At 49.3% G+C, this 16,812-nt stretch overlaps 1 protein-coding gene across 1 annotated transcript in view; it reads left to right on the plus strand.

Annotated features, from left to right (window-relative positions):
• Positions 1 to 16,812, plus strand: part of PREX1 (phosphatidylinositol-3,4,5-trisphosphate dependent Rac exchange factor 1) — a 178,627-nt gene that overhangs the window by 79,702 nt on the left and 82,113 nt on the right. Inside the window, exons 4-5 of the mRNA XM_088789076.1 lie at positions 2,886 to 2,990; positions 9,955 to 10,056. Of these exons, the coding sequence (XP_088645202.1) occupies positions 2,886 to 2,990; positions 9,955 to 10,056 (207 nt within the window). The remainder of the gene's footprint in view (positions 1 to 2,885; positions 2,991 to 9,954; positions 10,057 to 16,812) is intronic.

Below are 16,812 nucleotides of genomic sequence, written 5' to 3' on the forward strand. Positions count from 1 at the left end.
CCTATGGTTGGGTAAACATGCTGTCAATTCAGGTGCCTGCATTCAGAGCCCAGCCCTCCCTCGACAGCCCTGCAGGCCTTCTTTGCAGGGGCAGGCCTCAGGCACAGGCCAATTCCAGTCACCTACGACAATCCCATCCCTTTCTCTGCAGCCCCTCTCACCATGGTCTGCAGCTGAGACCCTGCTTCCAGATGTGTCTGGCAGCTTCCCTCACATGTTTTCTTCTGTGCCTGGGTGAACCCCTGCAGTCAGTCCACACTTCTCCTTACCGCTCTCGATTGGCCTCGATGGTCCCCTAGACTCATTAGAGACAAGCGGAAATAGAAAAAGGTCTGCTTGGGCCGTGTGGAGGGTGCTGGGGTCCCCTCTCCTCCTTCCCTGCCCTTGAGTACACGTGTGTCGGTGTCTCAAGGAGCTGCAGACAGCAGATGAGGAGATTGCAATTGGTGACTCAGCGCATGTTTCTCTGTGCGCACTGATATTGGTGGTATTGTTTGGAGCATGTAGCTTGTGTTTGTAATGCTTCAGATTGTTTGGTATGTGTCAGGGTTGTTTGTCCCCGATGTGTGTACACTTTGGATAATTGTGGCATTGTTTGTTTAGTTTTTTTGCCTGTTGATTCATTTTTGTTGATTGTGTTTGTGCTTGTAGATAATACTTTTAGAGTATTTTGAAATGTTTCATAATGTGCATTGTATACCAGCTCTGTTCTTCTATTCATTTTACATATATTATTTAACTTTCCAGCAGCCCGAGTAGTGGGAGGGTCTGCTATTATGTCCATTTCATAGATGAGGGAACATAGATAAGGAGGTGAAGTAGCTTGCCCAAAGTCACCCCCAATATGTAGGGAGGGTGGAGCTGGGTTTCCAACCCAGGTGGTCTGGTTCTAGAGTCACAGCATACTTCCTCTTTATGCTGCAATGCCCCTCGGTGCTTAGTTTGTAGATTTGTAGCTTGAGGTTTGTACCCACTGTTTTTTCCTTCCACCCCCGACCCCACCCCATGCTGTGACCTTGAACTGGACATTGGCATGGGAGTTTAAACAGATTGAATCCTGGCTCTGCCACTTCACTAGGTGTCAGATGCTGGGCTCATGACTTTTCCTTGGTTTTGCCATGTGTGAATGGGTTGAAGACAGTCATTCCCATGTCAGGTTATTGTGAGGAGCAAATGTTTGCCCTCCTTCTAGGAGAGCAGAGTGTGGCGTGTACTAAGTGCTCAGCACACTCTGTGTTGGCCATCGGCTCCGGCTGTGAGCACTTTGCTGCTCATGGCGTCTGCTCAGATGGTGCACACAGAGCCCCCAGCGTGAGCTGGGTGAGTTGGGGCGGCTGATTGATTCTGAAACTTGTTCTCCCTCCTCTTTGGTTTCCTCTTTCTTGCAGCCACCCTTCAGCAGGATGACTGGGGACTTGTTTAGAAACAAGATGAGCTGCTTATTTTGCAGGCACACCTCTTCCTTCCTTTGTTACTTGGGGTCTTCTGCCCATCATCCAGCCCAAGGATGGAGCCCTTCAGCCCTTCCTCCACAATGGCCTTACCCAGGACATCCTTGGCTGGTTGGGAGGCGGTGTTCTGTGAGCCTTTTGGAACAGAGAATGCTCAGTGGAGAACTTCCTGCTAAGAAGTCTCCTGTCCCTTCCAGTCCCGGAAATCCTGACTGGTGGTTACAGAGCTGGTGACCCACAGGTGACCTCTAGGCTAGAAAGGGGCATCTGGAGGTCAACAGACCTACCTTCCAGCCTCAGGACTACCACTGCTGTGTGGCAGCGACCAGAGATCTATTTGTTTGCTCAAATGTTGGAGCCTTATCCAGGCTCTTCTCGTTCAGATATATAGGGCATTGCACGTAGTAGGTGTGCAAAGTTCATTCATTCGGCAAGTGTTCATTGAGGGCCTACTGTGTGCCAGGGATTGTGCTGGGTTCTGGGGATACTTCAGTGAACAAGGTGGGCACATTCACTGCCTTCAGAGAGCTGATTGCCAACTGGGAAGACAGCTGATAAACAATTCAGACAATTCCAGATTGTGAGAACACTATAAAGAGAATGAAGACAGGTGGGTGGTTGGTAGAGCACCTGGGAGGCTACTTTAGCTAGGGTAGTCCAGGTGTCATTTGAGGAGGTGGCATTTGAGTTGAGACTCTAATGGTGGGAAGTAGCCAGACCTGGGGGAAGAGAGTTCCAGGTAGAGCGAATGATAAGTGCAAAGGCCCTGAGGTAGGAACAGACTTGGCAAATTCAAGGAGCAGATAGAAGGCCAGTGAGATGAGATCAGAGAAAGGCAGGGCCACATTATCTGGCCCTTGATGGTCTTAATAAAGTGTTGGATTTTATACCTAAGGTCGTGTAATAGAATATCGTTGGAGGGATTTAAGCAGAGGTATGACATAGTCTCACTTGTGTTTTAATAGTAAAGTTGGACATTTATTGAGCACTTACTGAATGCTGAACCCTCACATTTTAACTCCTTTAATCTTCATAACAACCCCATGAGTTAGGGACTATTATTAACTCTAGCTTACAGACGAGGCAACCGAAGCACAGAGAGGTCAGCTAACTCGCCCAAGTTCACAGCTGGAAATGCTGAGCCAGGGTTTAAGCCCAGACCCCTTGGCTTGCGTCTGTACACCTGACCCTGAGCCATGCTGCTTCCTGAAAGGTTACTCAGGCTGCTGGGGACAGAACTGGGGCAAAAGTGGAGGCTGAGAGGTCTGCAGCTAGTGGGAGCCATTTTACCTGAAATCCTTCCTGCTGTGTAGTCTCTCAGGGTCTGGGGCAGTCCTTTCCTCCCCAGCCTGCTGGCCTGGCCGTCAGCACATCTCAGAGCGTCTGCTTGCCTGCCTGCCATGACCGAACTCAGGCTCTGTCCTTGTCTTGCAGAAGGACAAGTTCTGCGTATACGAGGAATATTGCAGCAACCACGAGAAGGCCCTGCGGTTGCTTGTGGAGCTGAACAAGATCCCCACTGTGCGCGCCTTCCTTTTGGTAAGTTTACCTTCACCCCGCCTCTCCCTTCTGTTTGCGTCAGTCTTGCGAATCCCTAGGCTCAACAGAGCTTCCTGGTGACACTTCACGCTGACCCATGCCCCCTGAGCCTTTCCTCAGCTAGAGGGATCTCTGTCAAGCAGTGATTGCCGAACGTTTTCTGTAAAGGGCCAGGTAGTGAATACTTTTGCCTTTGTGTCATATAGTCCCTGTCACAAGGACTCAACTCTGCTGTTATAGCACAAAAACAGCCATAAGTAATATGTAAAGGAATGAGCATGGCAGTGTTCCAATAAACCTTAATTTATAAAAACCGGCTGAGGGCTGGATTTGGCACTAGGGCCAAGTTTCGCAATTCATGGTCTAAAGCAATGATCCTAATAAGAGTGGTAGCAATAGTAGTAATACCTGTATTCAAATTATTTAATTATAAGTAAAAGAAAATCCAATTAAAATTGGCTTAAGAAAAACAAAACAAAACAAAAAAAACAAACAGAAAAAAGAATTTACTTGTTTATTTTCCTGGGAAGTTTAAGACCTGAAAGGACTTCAGGCAAAGCAGAATCTGGGTGTTCAAATGACGTCGTCATCAGGAATGTGTCCCTTGGCTCTGTTTTTCTTTGCCTTGGCTCCATTTCCATTCAAGTTCTCCCTAAGTGGTGACATTGTGGCCTCCAGCAGTCCCACTCTTATGCTGCTCAGAGCTGAGCTACTCCAGGTTAAAGAGAGACCCTCTTTCCCAACAGTAAGGCAAAAATCCTGGGCCTGATGCTCATTGGCTCATGACCTTATTCCTGAACCAGTTGCTGTAGATAGAGGGATTGGTTGGGGGCTCTGATTGGTCACTTCTGGAGCTGGAGGGTGGGGTTAACTCCACCCATACCGCAGGCCCTAAGGATGGGATGGATCCTTATAGGGCAGTTGGTTTGCACTTGTGGATTGAGTTGGGAATGGTTGTTGGTCAGGCAAAACAATAGATGGTCTTCCCTACAATTACAGAGAACTTCACTTGTGTTATAAAACAGGTTCTCATTTGTGATCTTGTTGGAGCTTTACCAGCTACTGTCTGTTGTATATGAGTTAAATATCCATTGTCTGCAGACATCGCAAATAACAGTGGTTTAGACAAGGTAGGCACTTCTCTCTCTCTTTTGTTAACAATGTGGATGTAGACAGTCTGAGGCGAGTATAGGGGCTCCAGTGTCAGGGGCCAAGGCCCTAGAGTGTGTCCTCATTGATGTGGTCTAAGACACCTTTTACCACTTCCACATGCCGGGGAAGGGATGTAGGAACGGGGTGGGGAGGAGGGGTTGCCCTTCTCCTTTTAAAGGCACAACAGCAAGTTGCACACATTTCTTCTACTCACATCCCATTGGCCAGAACTTAGTCACATGCCAACACCTAGCTGCAAGGGAGGCTGGGAAATGTAGCCTTTATTCTGAGCAGCCATGTGCCCACTTGAAAATCCTGTTGCTATGGAAGAAGAATAAGTTAGGGGACACCTCATAGCCTTTGTCACCGGTGATTTTGATGACTGCAAAATACCAAGTGACTTTCTAATAAGAGTATATACTTGAAAAGTGATTGAGCTTCTCATGGGTTTGAATCCTGGTCTTTCAACTTTAAATCCCCTGCTCATTTCGTCATAGGTTGCCCCCCACCCCCACCCCAACCCCAACACCATAATACTGTTTTATTTCCCGACAGCACAGACAGAATTCACACAAAAGAACAGTTAACTGACATAGCATAAGGAGTGTTAACCATGTGCCCAGAGAGCTAAACTATATAATAAAATTCTTGATTATACTTCTCTGTAATGCATAGTCTCCAACAAAGAATTTCTAGAATTTTGATTCAAAATGCATACCGTGTTTCCCTGAAAATAAGACCTAACTGGAAAATAAGCCCTAGCATGGTTTTTCAGGATGACATTGCCTGAACATAAACCCTAATGCGTTTTTTGGAGCAAAAATTATTATAAGACCCAGTCTTATTTGCGGTGACACGCGGTAGTGCAAGACCACACATGCATCCATGCTTCTGCATTCAACTTGTTGACTTTCAACAAGGGCTCTTGTGTTTGGGCTCGCTGGCTAAGACCCCCACCCTCTGGAGGTGTCCCCTGGGGCTCAGCTGTGTCTCAGGAAGCAGGAAGGTGTTTTCAGGGGTGTGGGAAGGGAAGGGCCTCAATTTTTCTGCTTTTCCTTCCTCTCTCTCCTGCCGTCTTCCTGGTAGGCCAAATTGCCATTTTCCCAGCAGCAGCTGGGCTGGGCCAGCTTGGGCAGGGGGGAGGATGTGTGGGGTGCCAGCACAGATGCCATCTGCCTTCCTCCTTGCTGGCACCTCCCAGCTTTTGGTCACTTGCAGAAGAGCCGTTGCATATCTATCATGAGGTATTAAGGCGTTGGGAACAGACAGAACCTGGCTTTGCATGGTGTGCTGTGCACTAGCTGAAAGATGGGGTGGGAATTTCAATCTTCTGTGCTTCAGTTTTCATGTCTGTAAAATAGGGGTCATTTAGTCATTCAGCAGCAGCTTATTGAGCACTGACCGTGTGGTAAGGTCATTCTAAGTATGGGGCTACAACAGTGGCCGAGGCAAGAAAAGTCCCTGCTCTCATGGAGTGGCTATTCAAGTAGGAGAGACTTACATGGTATATCATTGGCTTTATGTTCTCTGCAGGAAATAAAGTAAGTTAAGGGTGACAGGATGTTTTGAGGGAGTTAGAGTGGTGGTTGCTAGTTTAGATTGGTCTTTGGAAAGACAGTGTCTTAGGTGACATTTAAGCAGAGACCTGGATAAAGAGAGAGGCAAGGGGTTTCTGGAGGGAAAGCATTCCAGCCAGAGGAACTGTAAGTGCAAAGGCCCTGAGGTAGGAGTGTGTTAGGAATAGCAAGAAGGACAGCGTGGCTGGAATGGAGACTATAAGAGGAAAAGGGGAAGGAAATGCGGTCAGAAAGCTTGAGAAGCCAGGTAATGAAGACGCATTTAGCCAGTAGAAAGGATCTGAGACTTTTACAAAGCTTTTATATTGCAGCCTAGCATTCATGCAGTGAATGTACTCAAGCACGATGAATATTTACATATTTATCCACCCATGGAACCACCACCAAGGTCAAAGTTTAGAACATTTCCATCACTGCAGACGTTTCCTTGTGCCTTTCCCCAGTCATGTCCTTCTGGGCATCCAGAGGTAACCTCTGTGCTGATTTCTCTCACCAAAGGTTAGTTTCGCCAGTTCTAGAATTTTTCACAAATGGAAATCATGCAGGATGCTTTTGTGTCTGGCTTCTTTTGCTCCACATAATGCCTGTGAGATCTGTCCACGTTGGAGCATGTGGCAGCACTTTTCACAGAATATTCCGTTTTAGTCTGAGTAGGACGGGAAGCACTGGGAGAGTTTTGGGCGGAGGAATGACGTGAACTGATTTGCATTTTGGAACACTTCCCTTGGCAGGCTGAGGGTAGAAGCTTCTACCCTGACAGGGAGACCGGGGTGGGGGCTGGTATAAGTGTCCTGGGGCTGCGGTAACAATGACCACAAACTGGGTGATTTAAAACAACAGAATTGATTCTCTCACCGTTCTGGAGGCCAGAAGGCTGAAAGCAAGGTGTTGGCCGGGCTCTGCTCCCTCTGAAGGCTCTAGGGGTGGATCCTGCTTTAGCTTGTGGAAGCATAACTCCAATCTCTGCCTCCGTCTTCACATGGCCTCCTTCTCTGGTCCTCTGCTCTTCTTACAAGGACATGAGTCAGGTGATATAAGGCTCACCCTAACCTAGTATAACCTCGTTGTAATTTAACTAATTATATCTGCAAGGACCCTATTTCCAACTAGGGTCATATTCTGAGATTCTGAGTGGGCCTGGCATTTTGGGGGGACGCTATTCACCCCTGACAGGGCTGCTACAACAGTCCAGGCAGGCGATGATGATGGGGAGGACGACGGGGCAGTGGTGGTGCAAGAGGTGGTTGGACTCATCGAGTTTGAGGGTGCAGCTGACACAATTTGCAGGGTGGTTGGCTTTGGGGTATAACTGAATGAGAGGATTCCAAGATGACTCCGGGGTTTCGGGCCCAAACAATTGGAAGAATGGAGTTGCAGTTTCCTGTGATGGTGAAGGTGGGGTAGGAGCAGGTATGAGAGGTAAATAAAAAACAAACAAACGCCATTTTGGATGTGTGAGGTCCAAGATGCCTGTTAGACATCCAGGTGGGGATTTGGGCATCAGAGATCTGAGTCTGGAGTTTAGGGAAGGGGGGGGGGGCGGTCTGGACATATAAATCTGCACGTTTTCAGTAGACAGGATGGTGTTAAAGGGATGGCCTAGATGAGGTCAGCCAGGGAACGAGCAAGGACGGAAAGGAGGACCCGGGGCCACACGAGCATCCTGCCATTAGGAGGCTGGGAAGGAGAGTAAGGTGACACCTCACCTGAATCAATTCTGTGAATTAGGAGGGTTTAAAGGGATCATTCTCAAAAGTCCTTCCCATAGTGCCTGGAGTATAATCTTAATAGAATAGTGAATGGTAGCTCTGTACGTATGTGTGCATGCTTCCTTTTTAAAGGCAAATAAAGTGGAACAACAGCCTAGGGTGTGTGGGAGAAGTGTAGTTGGTGGCTGTGACAGTCTTGTGAAAACTCCTTGATCCTGGACAAAGAGAGAGGCCCTTCTCCGGCCAAGTCCTGGGGGCTTCTGGAAAGCCCTCCCCCACCCCCGGGCTGCCCTCTCTCTGCCCAGAGCTGACATCACCAGGGCAGCTTGTGGGCAGTACTGACTTGGAGGACAAAGGCCTGAGTGTGAGCAGTGTGGCGCCTGGCATCTCCCAGCTGCCGCAGCCCTGAGCCCTCCTCTGTGCCAGGGGTAGATACTCGGGGTGGCAGTCATGCAGCTCCCGACACAGCAGGGCCCGGGATCCTTGGGATTCTGCTTCTCCAAGGAGAGGGCATGAAGAGCTCTGAAAAGCAGTAGCTCTGAGTCTTGGGCCAGTCTTCTGGCCGTCTGTGCCAGCTTCTCCGTCTGCGATAGGGAGATAGTTGCCCATGCTTACTCTGGGGCTGTGAGGATGAATTTACCTATTGGTGAAGCATAAGGCCCAGTGCCTTGTGCCTGGTGAGCACATGGTAAATGTTCTCTAGTCTTATTTTCACTGGAATACTAGCAGGGGAAGTATCTGCTTTGTTGAGAAGTTCCCCCAGTGCTTGGAACTATGCCCAGCACATAGTAAGCGCACAATGTGTATTTGTAGAATGAATGAATGAATGAATGAATGAATGAATGCATGAATGAATGATAGGATGGGAATCCCTTTTCCCAAGAGTCCTGTTTTCATTTCCAATCTGCTAGTGTGGTGGCGAGGAGGAAGGCTGAGGTCTGCTTGTTGCTGGATGTGCTGGCAGTTTGTTATTCATTCATCAGTTCATTTATTCATTCATTCATCCATTCATGCATACATTGGGCACATAATGAGCCCTAGGGACCCAGGACTGTGAGTGTCTCTGTGGGAACCACAGACATGTAACTCATGATTCCTGGCATCCAAAAAACGGATTCTCAGGTTGGAGGCCCTCGGCTCCAAGAAGAGCCTCTCCAAAGGTGAGGATAATACCTGCATGTGATTTTGAGCCACATGGAACAAATAACCTACTATGGAGGTGCCTGGAGGACGGAGTCTTGGGAGTTGAGAGCAGGTAGGGAAGGTTTCCAGGAGGTAGGGTGGCTGGGCTTGCGCTAAGGTAGCCTGGCATCATTGTTCCAAACCCAGGCTCTTCGTCAGCCTGCCTGGGTGTAGATCCCACCTGTGTGGCTCACTTGTTCTGGGGTCACCTTGGGGAGAAACACTAAAGCTCCCCAACCCCAGTTGCCCGAGCTGTGCAATGGGAATACTACTAGTGTTCAGTTCGTGCGAGGTTGGTGGTCAGGGTTGGAGCTCTTGGTGCCTGCGGGACACATCATAAGCTCTTAGTGGGAGCAATGGATGAGGATAATACTATTTTTATTATTATTGGGGGACGAAAAGGCATTTTAGGTAGGGGGCATAGAATGAGCACAGGAAAGGGCTGGCAGGAAGGCAGAACTGGTGTGGGTGGCTGCAGGTAGACACTGAGCTGACCGGTGTGGCCAGGGCCTTGGTGGGTGACTGTGTTTGATTCCTGGCAGAGTTGTGGTGTTTATAGGTATTCCTGTGACAGCACTCATGTCCCCACCTTCCAGGGAAAGAAAGAAAACCATTTCGGTAGTAGTTAAAGATTCCAGGTTCATTTCCCAAATCCAATAACCCTCCCTTCCCAGATGGAACTCCCACTAAAACTTGGTACGTTGTCTTTCCCATGCATGTCTTTCTATGTTACTACAGACGTGTTCTCTGTAAACAATTTTGCGTGCCTTTAAAAGCTTTAAATGGGCTCCTACCGTATATATCCTTTGTTTTTATGCTCAAGAGTATGTTTTTGAGGTTCTTCCACGGAACTCTGCATCCCTTTAGTGCTCCCATTTTCACCATCGTATAAATTACTGCGAATGTGTGTTTCCATTCTTCAGTTGATGGGTACTTCGGTTGCTTCTCCGTTTTTGCTATCCCAAACAAGGCAGTTTTGAATGTCCACATTTCTGTCTCCTGGAGCGCGTAGGGGAAAGTTTCTGTAGATCAGGGGTTGGCATGGTGGTGCCTCATGATTACTTGGAAGAAGCCACCGTCAGTATGTAAACAAATAGATGTGGCTGTGTTCCAATAAAACTTGAATTACCAAAATAAGGACTGGGCAGGACTTGGTGACCCCCGATAGAGGCCTTAGGCTGGGTTGTAGAATATGCACGCGTCCATCTTTCCTGGGTGTTGCTAAATTGCTTCCAAAGTCTGTAGCTGCATTTTGAGAGTGCTTCCCCTGGTGATTTGAGGGTGGCCCAATCTTTTTGCTGTGTCCTTGGTGCATTTTAATGAAGGTCTCCTGTTCCTTTGCAGAGCTGCATGCTTCTGGGCGGCCGGAAGACCACAGACATCCCTCTGGAGGGCTACCTGCTGTCTCCAATTCAGAGGATCTGCAAGTACCCCCTCCTCCTCAAGGTGAGACCTCCACCCAACTCCTTTCCTCATATGTGAAGTGACAGAAAACCCAGCTGCGACTGGCTTAAAATAAAACTTGTTAGTTGAAGGAGCTGAGAATTCAGGGGCAGTGTCGGGTTTGGGCCGGGCTGGATCCCATGAGGACCCTGCCTCTTTCTCCCTTGCTCAGCTCTGCTTTCCACTGTTCAGCTTTATTTTCAGCATGGTAGCAGAGGGCTGTAGTTACTTTGGCCTCACACCCTCTCAAGTTCAAGGACAGTGGGAAAGAGTGAACCTCTCTTCTAGTAGCTCTGAGAAAAGTCCTGAGAGTGACTCAGGCTCTCGCCATCTGTGGCCAGGAGAGTGTGGTGTTCTGAATGGTTTGGGCCTGCATCATGTACTTTAACTTGAACCAATGACATGAAGCCTTTGCTTGTGCCATTTCTCCTCCTCCCATACACTTGGACGTGGGCTTTCCCCCAGTCACTGTGAGCTGGGCAATGTTGGGCTCTGGTTGGCTGAGTCATGGTCCAATGACAGTGAGCAGGACAATGTTGTGTGCTGATTGGTTGAGATCGAGGTCAGGTGCTTCACACCTGAATCAGTCACTCTGAGCAAGGGATCTCTAATTGGCTTAGACTTGTGTCATGTGCTCCAACCTCCCACCAATCACTGGATCCCACAGGCCAAAAGCCTAGTGATGGGGAGAGACTGGACCCTCCTTACTAAAATCTGGGCTATGTGTGGAAGAGGGTGGATGGATGCTGGGTGGGTAAACCACAGCATCCACACACCTGTTGTCTCCCACTGTGCAGCCACCTTTGACTAGTCTTGGTCAGGCAGTTCAGGGGTAGATTTGCTACTTGTAGAGGGACCCAAGAAGTCTTGATTCTTAGCTTCAGATTTAGCTTCTAGGCAGATCCCCAGCAGGGTGGATGGCTCTGCCACCATCTGCTGCTCTCAGCCCAGGGTTCTCAGCCCTTGGAAATGGCGGCTGTTGGCCCGAGCTTGCCCTGGCTCTATCCTCAAGGTCTTGTATCTGACAGCTGTTCCTAGGGTCCCTGCTGGTGGATTAATTTGGCCGGTGGTGCCTCATTCATGCACCTGCTCCCTGGGGTGACATGCATCCTTGTGCCATGAGAAGAGATTGGGGAGGGGAAGAGTACTAGGGAATTGTTGAACTTGGTTTTCTGCTGGAGAAGGTGGGTGACACTTGAGCCTCTGAGCTGGACCAGACCCTGGGGCTATCATCTCTGCCTGTGAGCACAGGCCTGTAATGCGTGCAGGCCTGTGGGAGGCAGGACTCAGCTCTCCCTGCACCTCCTCTGGCCTGCTGCTGTTTATCCCCCCCCCAGGGAGCTCAAAAGGACCTTCTGCACTTGTTCTTGTAGCTGCTTGCATCCCTGGTCGGATGTTGGCAAGGCCATACATAGCTCAGCTCTTCACCTTGGTGCAGGAGAAGCTCCACGTGGAACTCGTAAATTGGTAGCCTGTGGGCTGAATTGGACATGCCCTGTTCTTCATTTGATCTGTTGGGTGTGTCTTCCAAATGTGAATTAGTTGCTAACATTGAAGAGGTAGTATTCTATAGTGGTTTAGGGCAGGGGCTGGCAAAACTGTGGCCCGTGGGCCAGATCTAGCCCATTGGCCTGTTTGTGTTCAACCCATGAGCTCAGAATGGTGTTTACATTTTTTAAAGGGTTGTAAAAACAAAACAAAACAAAACAAAACCAAAAGACAAACAAAAAAGAATAGGCGATAGAGACTGGATGTGGCTGCCAAAGCCTAAAATATTTACTATCTGGACTTTCATAGAAAAAGTTTGCTGACGCCTGGATGAGAGCCAAACCGTGCAGCTTGGGTTTGAATTCCAGCTCTGCCATTTATTAGCTGTGTGACCGTGAGCCAGTCACTTCTCCATGCCTCAGTTTCTCATCTGTACTACTTAGTTTACATTAATAGTCCTGATATGATTGGTATGATGATTAGACACTTATTTACTTAATTCTTAGAGCAACCCGATGAGGTAGCCACTCTGATTAGCTCCATTTCAGAGATGAGGCAACAGGTACAGAGAAAGCAAGTGGCCTGTTGAAGGCCATACATTAGGTAGGGAGGATGAACCATGATTTGAACTTGGCCAGTCGATTCTAGGGAAGTTGGAACTCCGCTTCCTAACCCAGCTTCCTAACATCAGCTTCATTGCCTATCGAGAAGCACTTTGAGGAGTTAAGCTGCCAATGGGCTGGGTGTTGGGGATGCTGACCTTCTCAGCTCCCTAAGTGGGGGTCTGGGAAGGTCGGTGGCCTCGTGTTTCTTGGCTCAGTGGCTGGTCTATTCCTTCTTTCCTGGGTTTCAAAACCTTGAGCATCTGACCTATTAGAGGAACCTGCAGTTCTGGCCCCAGAACCCAGCTGAGGTTCCCTAGGTGTTAACCCTTTTGTTTCTGGATCTTGGGATAGTCTGGAATCCCAGCGTGCACTTGGAGTGGCAGTGTCCGTAACATATTTTAATAGCCAGTGGGGCTGGACCTGTGTGTATGGCTGGACCCTAAGCTCTCACTATGAGGCCCTTGCATTTCTGAGGCCTGCTCAGCCCCAGGGCCACAGTCTGGTCTGGTGGGATTTCTGGGCTCCGGATTTCCAGAAGCGTAGAGAGAGGAACAGAGGCAGCCTGCAACCGATGGAGGAATAACTGCCCACAGGAAACGACGATGAAGCTGGTCTGTGGGTTTGCTCTCTTGACCAAATGGTGTTTACAGGCCCTGTTTCCTCGTCTCCAGCTGTGTTTATCCGGGGCTCAAAGAGCGCTGGGGGAGCAGCCAGCAGGGCCTTAGATTCCTGTGGGGACATGCCATGCCGCCCGCCTGACAGATTTGCTCAGTGTCTTGGCCTTTGGCACCCGCAGCTGGAATGTTTGCATCAGAAAACAGCTGGGACTGAGGGGAACTCTTCATACCCCTCCTGGGCTCCTCATTTCTGTCACATTTTCCAGTGGGTTTTAAAAGATGACCCCATGAGCTGGGGGGCAGTCCTGCCCCTCCGGCCCCTCCAATTCTGAGGCCCTCGCAGGTGTCCCTGTGGCTCTCTGAGCCCCCTTGTTTGAGCCAAACTCTGAATTGAGTAGGCAAACAGGATCGAGGCGCCTGGGTAGGAAGAGGGAAGAGGCGAGAATGAAAGCCTCTTTGGGAACAGCCCCAAAAAGCTGAACTTGAACATTGCCTAAGAATAGCCAGAACATTCTATTTCAGCCGTCAGCCCAAGTCGGGGATAGACAGTTGGCATTTTCAGACTTTGTTGTGTTTTCCATCGACGTTTCCAAGGAAATGATTCAGGTTTGGGGTAATACCCCTGGTACTCAAATGGCAGGTGTCCGAGGGAGACTGACTGTCACTGACCCTTTCAGTCATTTCCTGGTGATGCACAGATCTTATTGGGGCACTTACTGTGCACCAGCTGCTGACATGGCTCTGGACCTACAGTCGCAAACAAGACAGACCCAGTCTCTGCCCCTCAGGGCCTCCGGTCTTGCACTGGGCCCCATGAGGGCCTGGTGAGTAATGGAAGTGGGTGAGGCAGGTGGGGGGCCAGTTGGAGGGCACATCTGTCTAAAAGGGGCAGCTACCACTCCAGTGCCCCTTGTGCCTCCTACCTGTCTGGCCCTTCTCAGTCTCCTTTGCTGGTTCCTCAGCTTCTAGACTTGTAACCATAGATGGACTCCAGGCCTCAGTCCTTGGGCCCTGCTTCTATTTAGACTTGCTTCCGTAGTGGCCTTATTTACTCTGTGGCCTTTAAAAAAAAAGCATATTCAAAAGTTGCGCAACCATTACCATAATAATTTTAGAATATTTTCATCACTCACAAAAGAAACTACAGATCCATTAGTAGTCACTTCCCTTTTCTCTCCTCCCCCCAGCTCCTGGCAACTACTTATCTACTTCCTGGCTCTATGAATGGCCTATTCTGCACGTTTCGTATACATGGAATCATGTAATATGTAACCTTTTGTGTCTGGCTTCTTTCACTTAGCACAGTGTTTTCAAGACTCATCCACATTGTAGCAGGTATCACAGCTTAATTCCTTTTCATGACTGAATACTATTCCATTATGTGGACAGGCCACATTTTGTTTATCGATTCATCTGTTGATGGACATTTGGGTTGTTCATAGTTTCTGGAGGTTATGACTGGTGCTGCTATGAACATCCACGTACAAGTTTTTGTGCGGCTATCCCCACGGCTTTAAACTCTAATTCTGTGCTGATGACGTCCAGCCTGGACCTTTCCCTTCAACTCAGGTGGGACTTGTTCTCCTGCCCACTCAGCTTTTCCACTTGGACGTCTCACAGGCATCTCCTTCCTAAATGCCCTGCACCAAGGGCTTGCCCTCCCCGCCTCCCACCCCAACCCTTCGCCCCCATCTCCATAAATGGCCTCTCTTCTTTTGAGTTGCTCAGGCTAAACCTGGGAGTTATCTCTGACCCACCTCCACGTCCAGTCCATTAGGGAGTCCTGATGGCTCTACCTTCAGGACCTCTCCAGGGTCCAGCCCTTCTAGCTCCTCATTCCACCTCTCGCCTGGGTCACTGCCACAGCTCCCAGTGGGTCTCCCTGCCTCGACCCTTGTGCTCTGTAGTCTGTTCTCAACTCAGCAGCTAAACCTATGTCAGTTCAAATGTCTTCTTTACTCAAAACCCTCCAGCGGCTTCCCAGTCACTCAGATCAAAATCCAAATTCCTCCCCATTGTCACCTACAAGGTGCTACACATCTGTCTAATCCATATTTCCCCTCTGATCTTCTCTCCTTCTCTGCTTACCGCCTCTCACTCTGTTCCAGCCACACTTGCCTCCGTGAACACAATAGGCAGGTTCCTGCCTCAGGGCCTTTGCACTTGCTTTTTCCTCTGCTTAAGACATCATTACCCCAGATATCCTGAGGCTCACTCCCTAATCTTGTCAGGCCTCTGCTGCTCAGATGTCCCCTCCTCTGAGAAGCCTTCTCTGACTACCCCAGCTGTGGAAGTGCTGCCTCTGCCATTCTCTGTCTCCTCATCCTGCTTTTATTTTTCTTCACAGCACCTCTTGCAGACTTGCATTCTGTTTTATAACTCATGGTGTGCAGATTAATTTTCCATCTCCCTCATTAGGATATCAGGATTTGGTCAAGGATTTGGGCATTTCCTCAGGAAAATTCCCCAGTGCCCAGAATGGTGCCTGGCACACAGTAGGTGCCTTCCACTGACTCATTGAATGACTATGGAAATGCCATCCTAGTATTGCCATCAGTTTCTGAATCTAGATATTGGGACTTCTACATGAAAGCTCCTGATTTCCAAATGGCAGCTTGATTTAAAGCTTGTCAAACATCTGGGGACCAAACAGATCACATCCTACGAGCCGTCTGTTTGGGGCAGTTGCTGCAGTGGGTGTGTGTCAGGGATGCTGTTTGCAGAATGGCTGTTCAGGGTGTAGCCTGGGGTCCTGCACAGTCTCCAATGTCTCCCCCACCTCCTGTGTCCATCTGGGGGGATGCAGCTGTCACCCACGCTCAGCGTGAGCCCATTGCCATTCAACAGTTATCTCTGTCTCCTTGGTCGTCAGCGGTATGGCGCCCCTGGGGATGGATGTGGTCCATCACTAAGGAGGTATTGGCATCACTTCTTGGTGCAGGAGAATGGCTGGAAAAGTGAGGTTTCCCAGAGCGTGCGTGGGATGTGTGCCACCCACAGCTCTCCAAAGGATTTTAGGTGGCACATGAGAAAACTTGATGTGTGGTGGGTCAGTGGTGGAGGGGAGAGGACAGCATTACAACACAGGGAATTACACAGTGGGCATTAGTTAGTTAGCAAATCCCTTCTGTCTTCCTGCTTACCTCCAAGGGAGCCACAGTTGGTGCTGCAGTGTCTCGGGTCTTTGCAGCCATTCGTTTATTCCCTCATCAGCTCTTTATTGAGAACTGTTATATGTCAGGCATTGGACTGGGTGCTAGTGAGACGGAGTGAGCAAAAACCGCCCACAAAAACAAAACCCCAAACAAACAAAAGCAAAGAACCCCCCTCCCCTGTGGAACTGAGATTCTGTTGGAGGGAGACATAACGAATGACTAGGAAATGTATGTGCTTGTTTAGATGGAATGGGTGCTTTGGAAAAAAAGAGACCAGGCTGAGAGGGCTAGTGAGGGCCAGGAGTGATGGACCGAGAAGGTGATGTTTGAGCAAATTTGAAGGAGGTGAGAAGGGGGCCACATAGGTACCTAGGGGAAGAGTCTTCTGGACGGAGGGAACAGCCAGTGCTAAGGCCCCAAGGTAGGGCTGTGTCTGAGGGACAGGGAGGAGGCCAGTGTGACTGGAGAGGAGGATGTGAGGGGGGCGGTGGGGGAGTGAGGTTAGAGAGATGATGAGGCCAGCGTATGCAGAGCCTTGTGGGCTGTGGTGGGACCTGTGTCCTCTCTGAGTGAGGTGGACACCATGGGAAGGTTCTGAGCAAAGGGGGGACAGGATCTGACTTAGTTCTCATGGAATCCCTCTGGCTGTATTGTGGACAATGGACTGTAGGTGGTGAGAGTGGAGGTGGGGAGACCAGGGAGGCGCTGACCTCAGCCGCCCAGGTAGGAAACAGCTGGACTAGGGTCGTGGCAGTGGTGGTGGGGGTGGTGCATTTTATGAGCATCGCCTCTTCACATCATTTGCCCATTGTCTATTGGAGAGTTGTTTTTGTATCAGTGTGCCAGAGTTTTCTGTATTGTCCTGGATACTTTGGGTCATCTCTTTGGAGTTCT

Source organism: Rhinolophus sinicus, chromosome 13 (assembly GCF_057876585.1).
Source record: "Rhinolophus sinicus isolate RSI-liver-muscle chromosome 13, RSI-T2T, whole genome shotgun sequence".
NCBI classification, from domain to species: domain Eukaryota; kingdom Metazoa; phylum Chordata; class Mammalia; order Chiroptera; family Rhinolophidae; genus Rhinolophus; species Rhinolophus sinicus.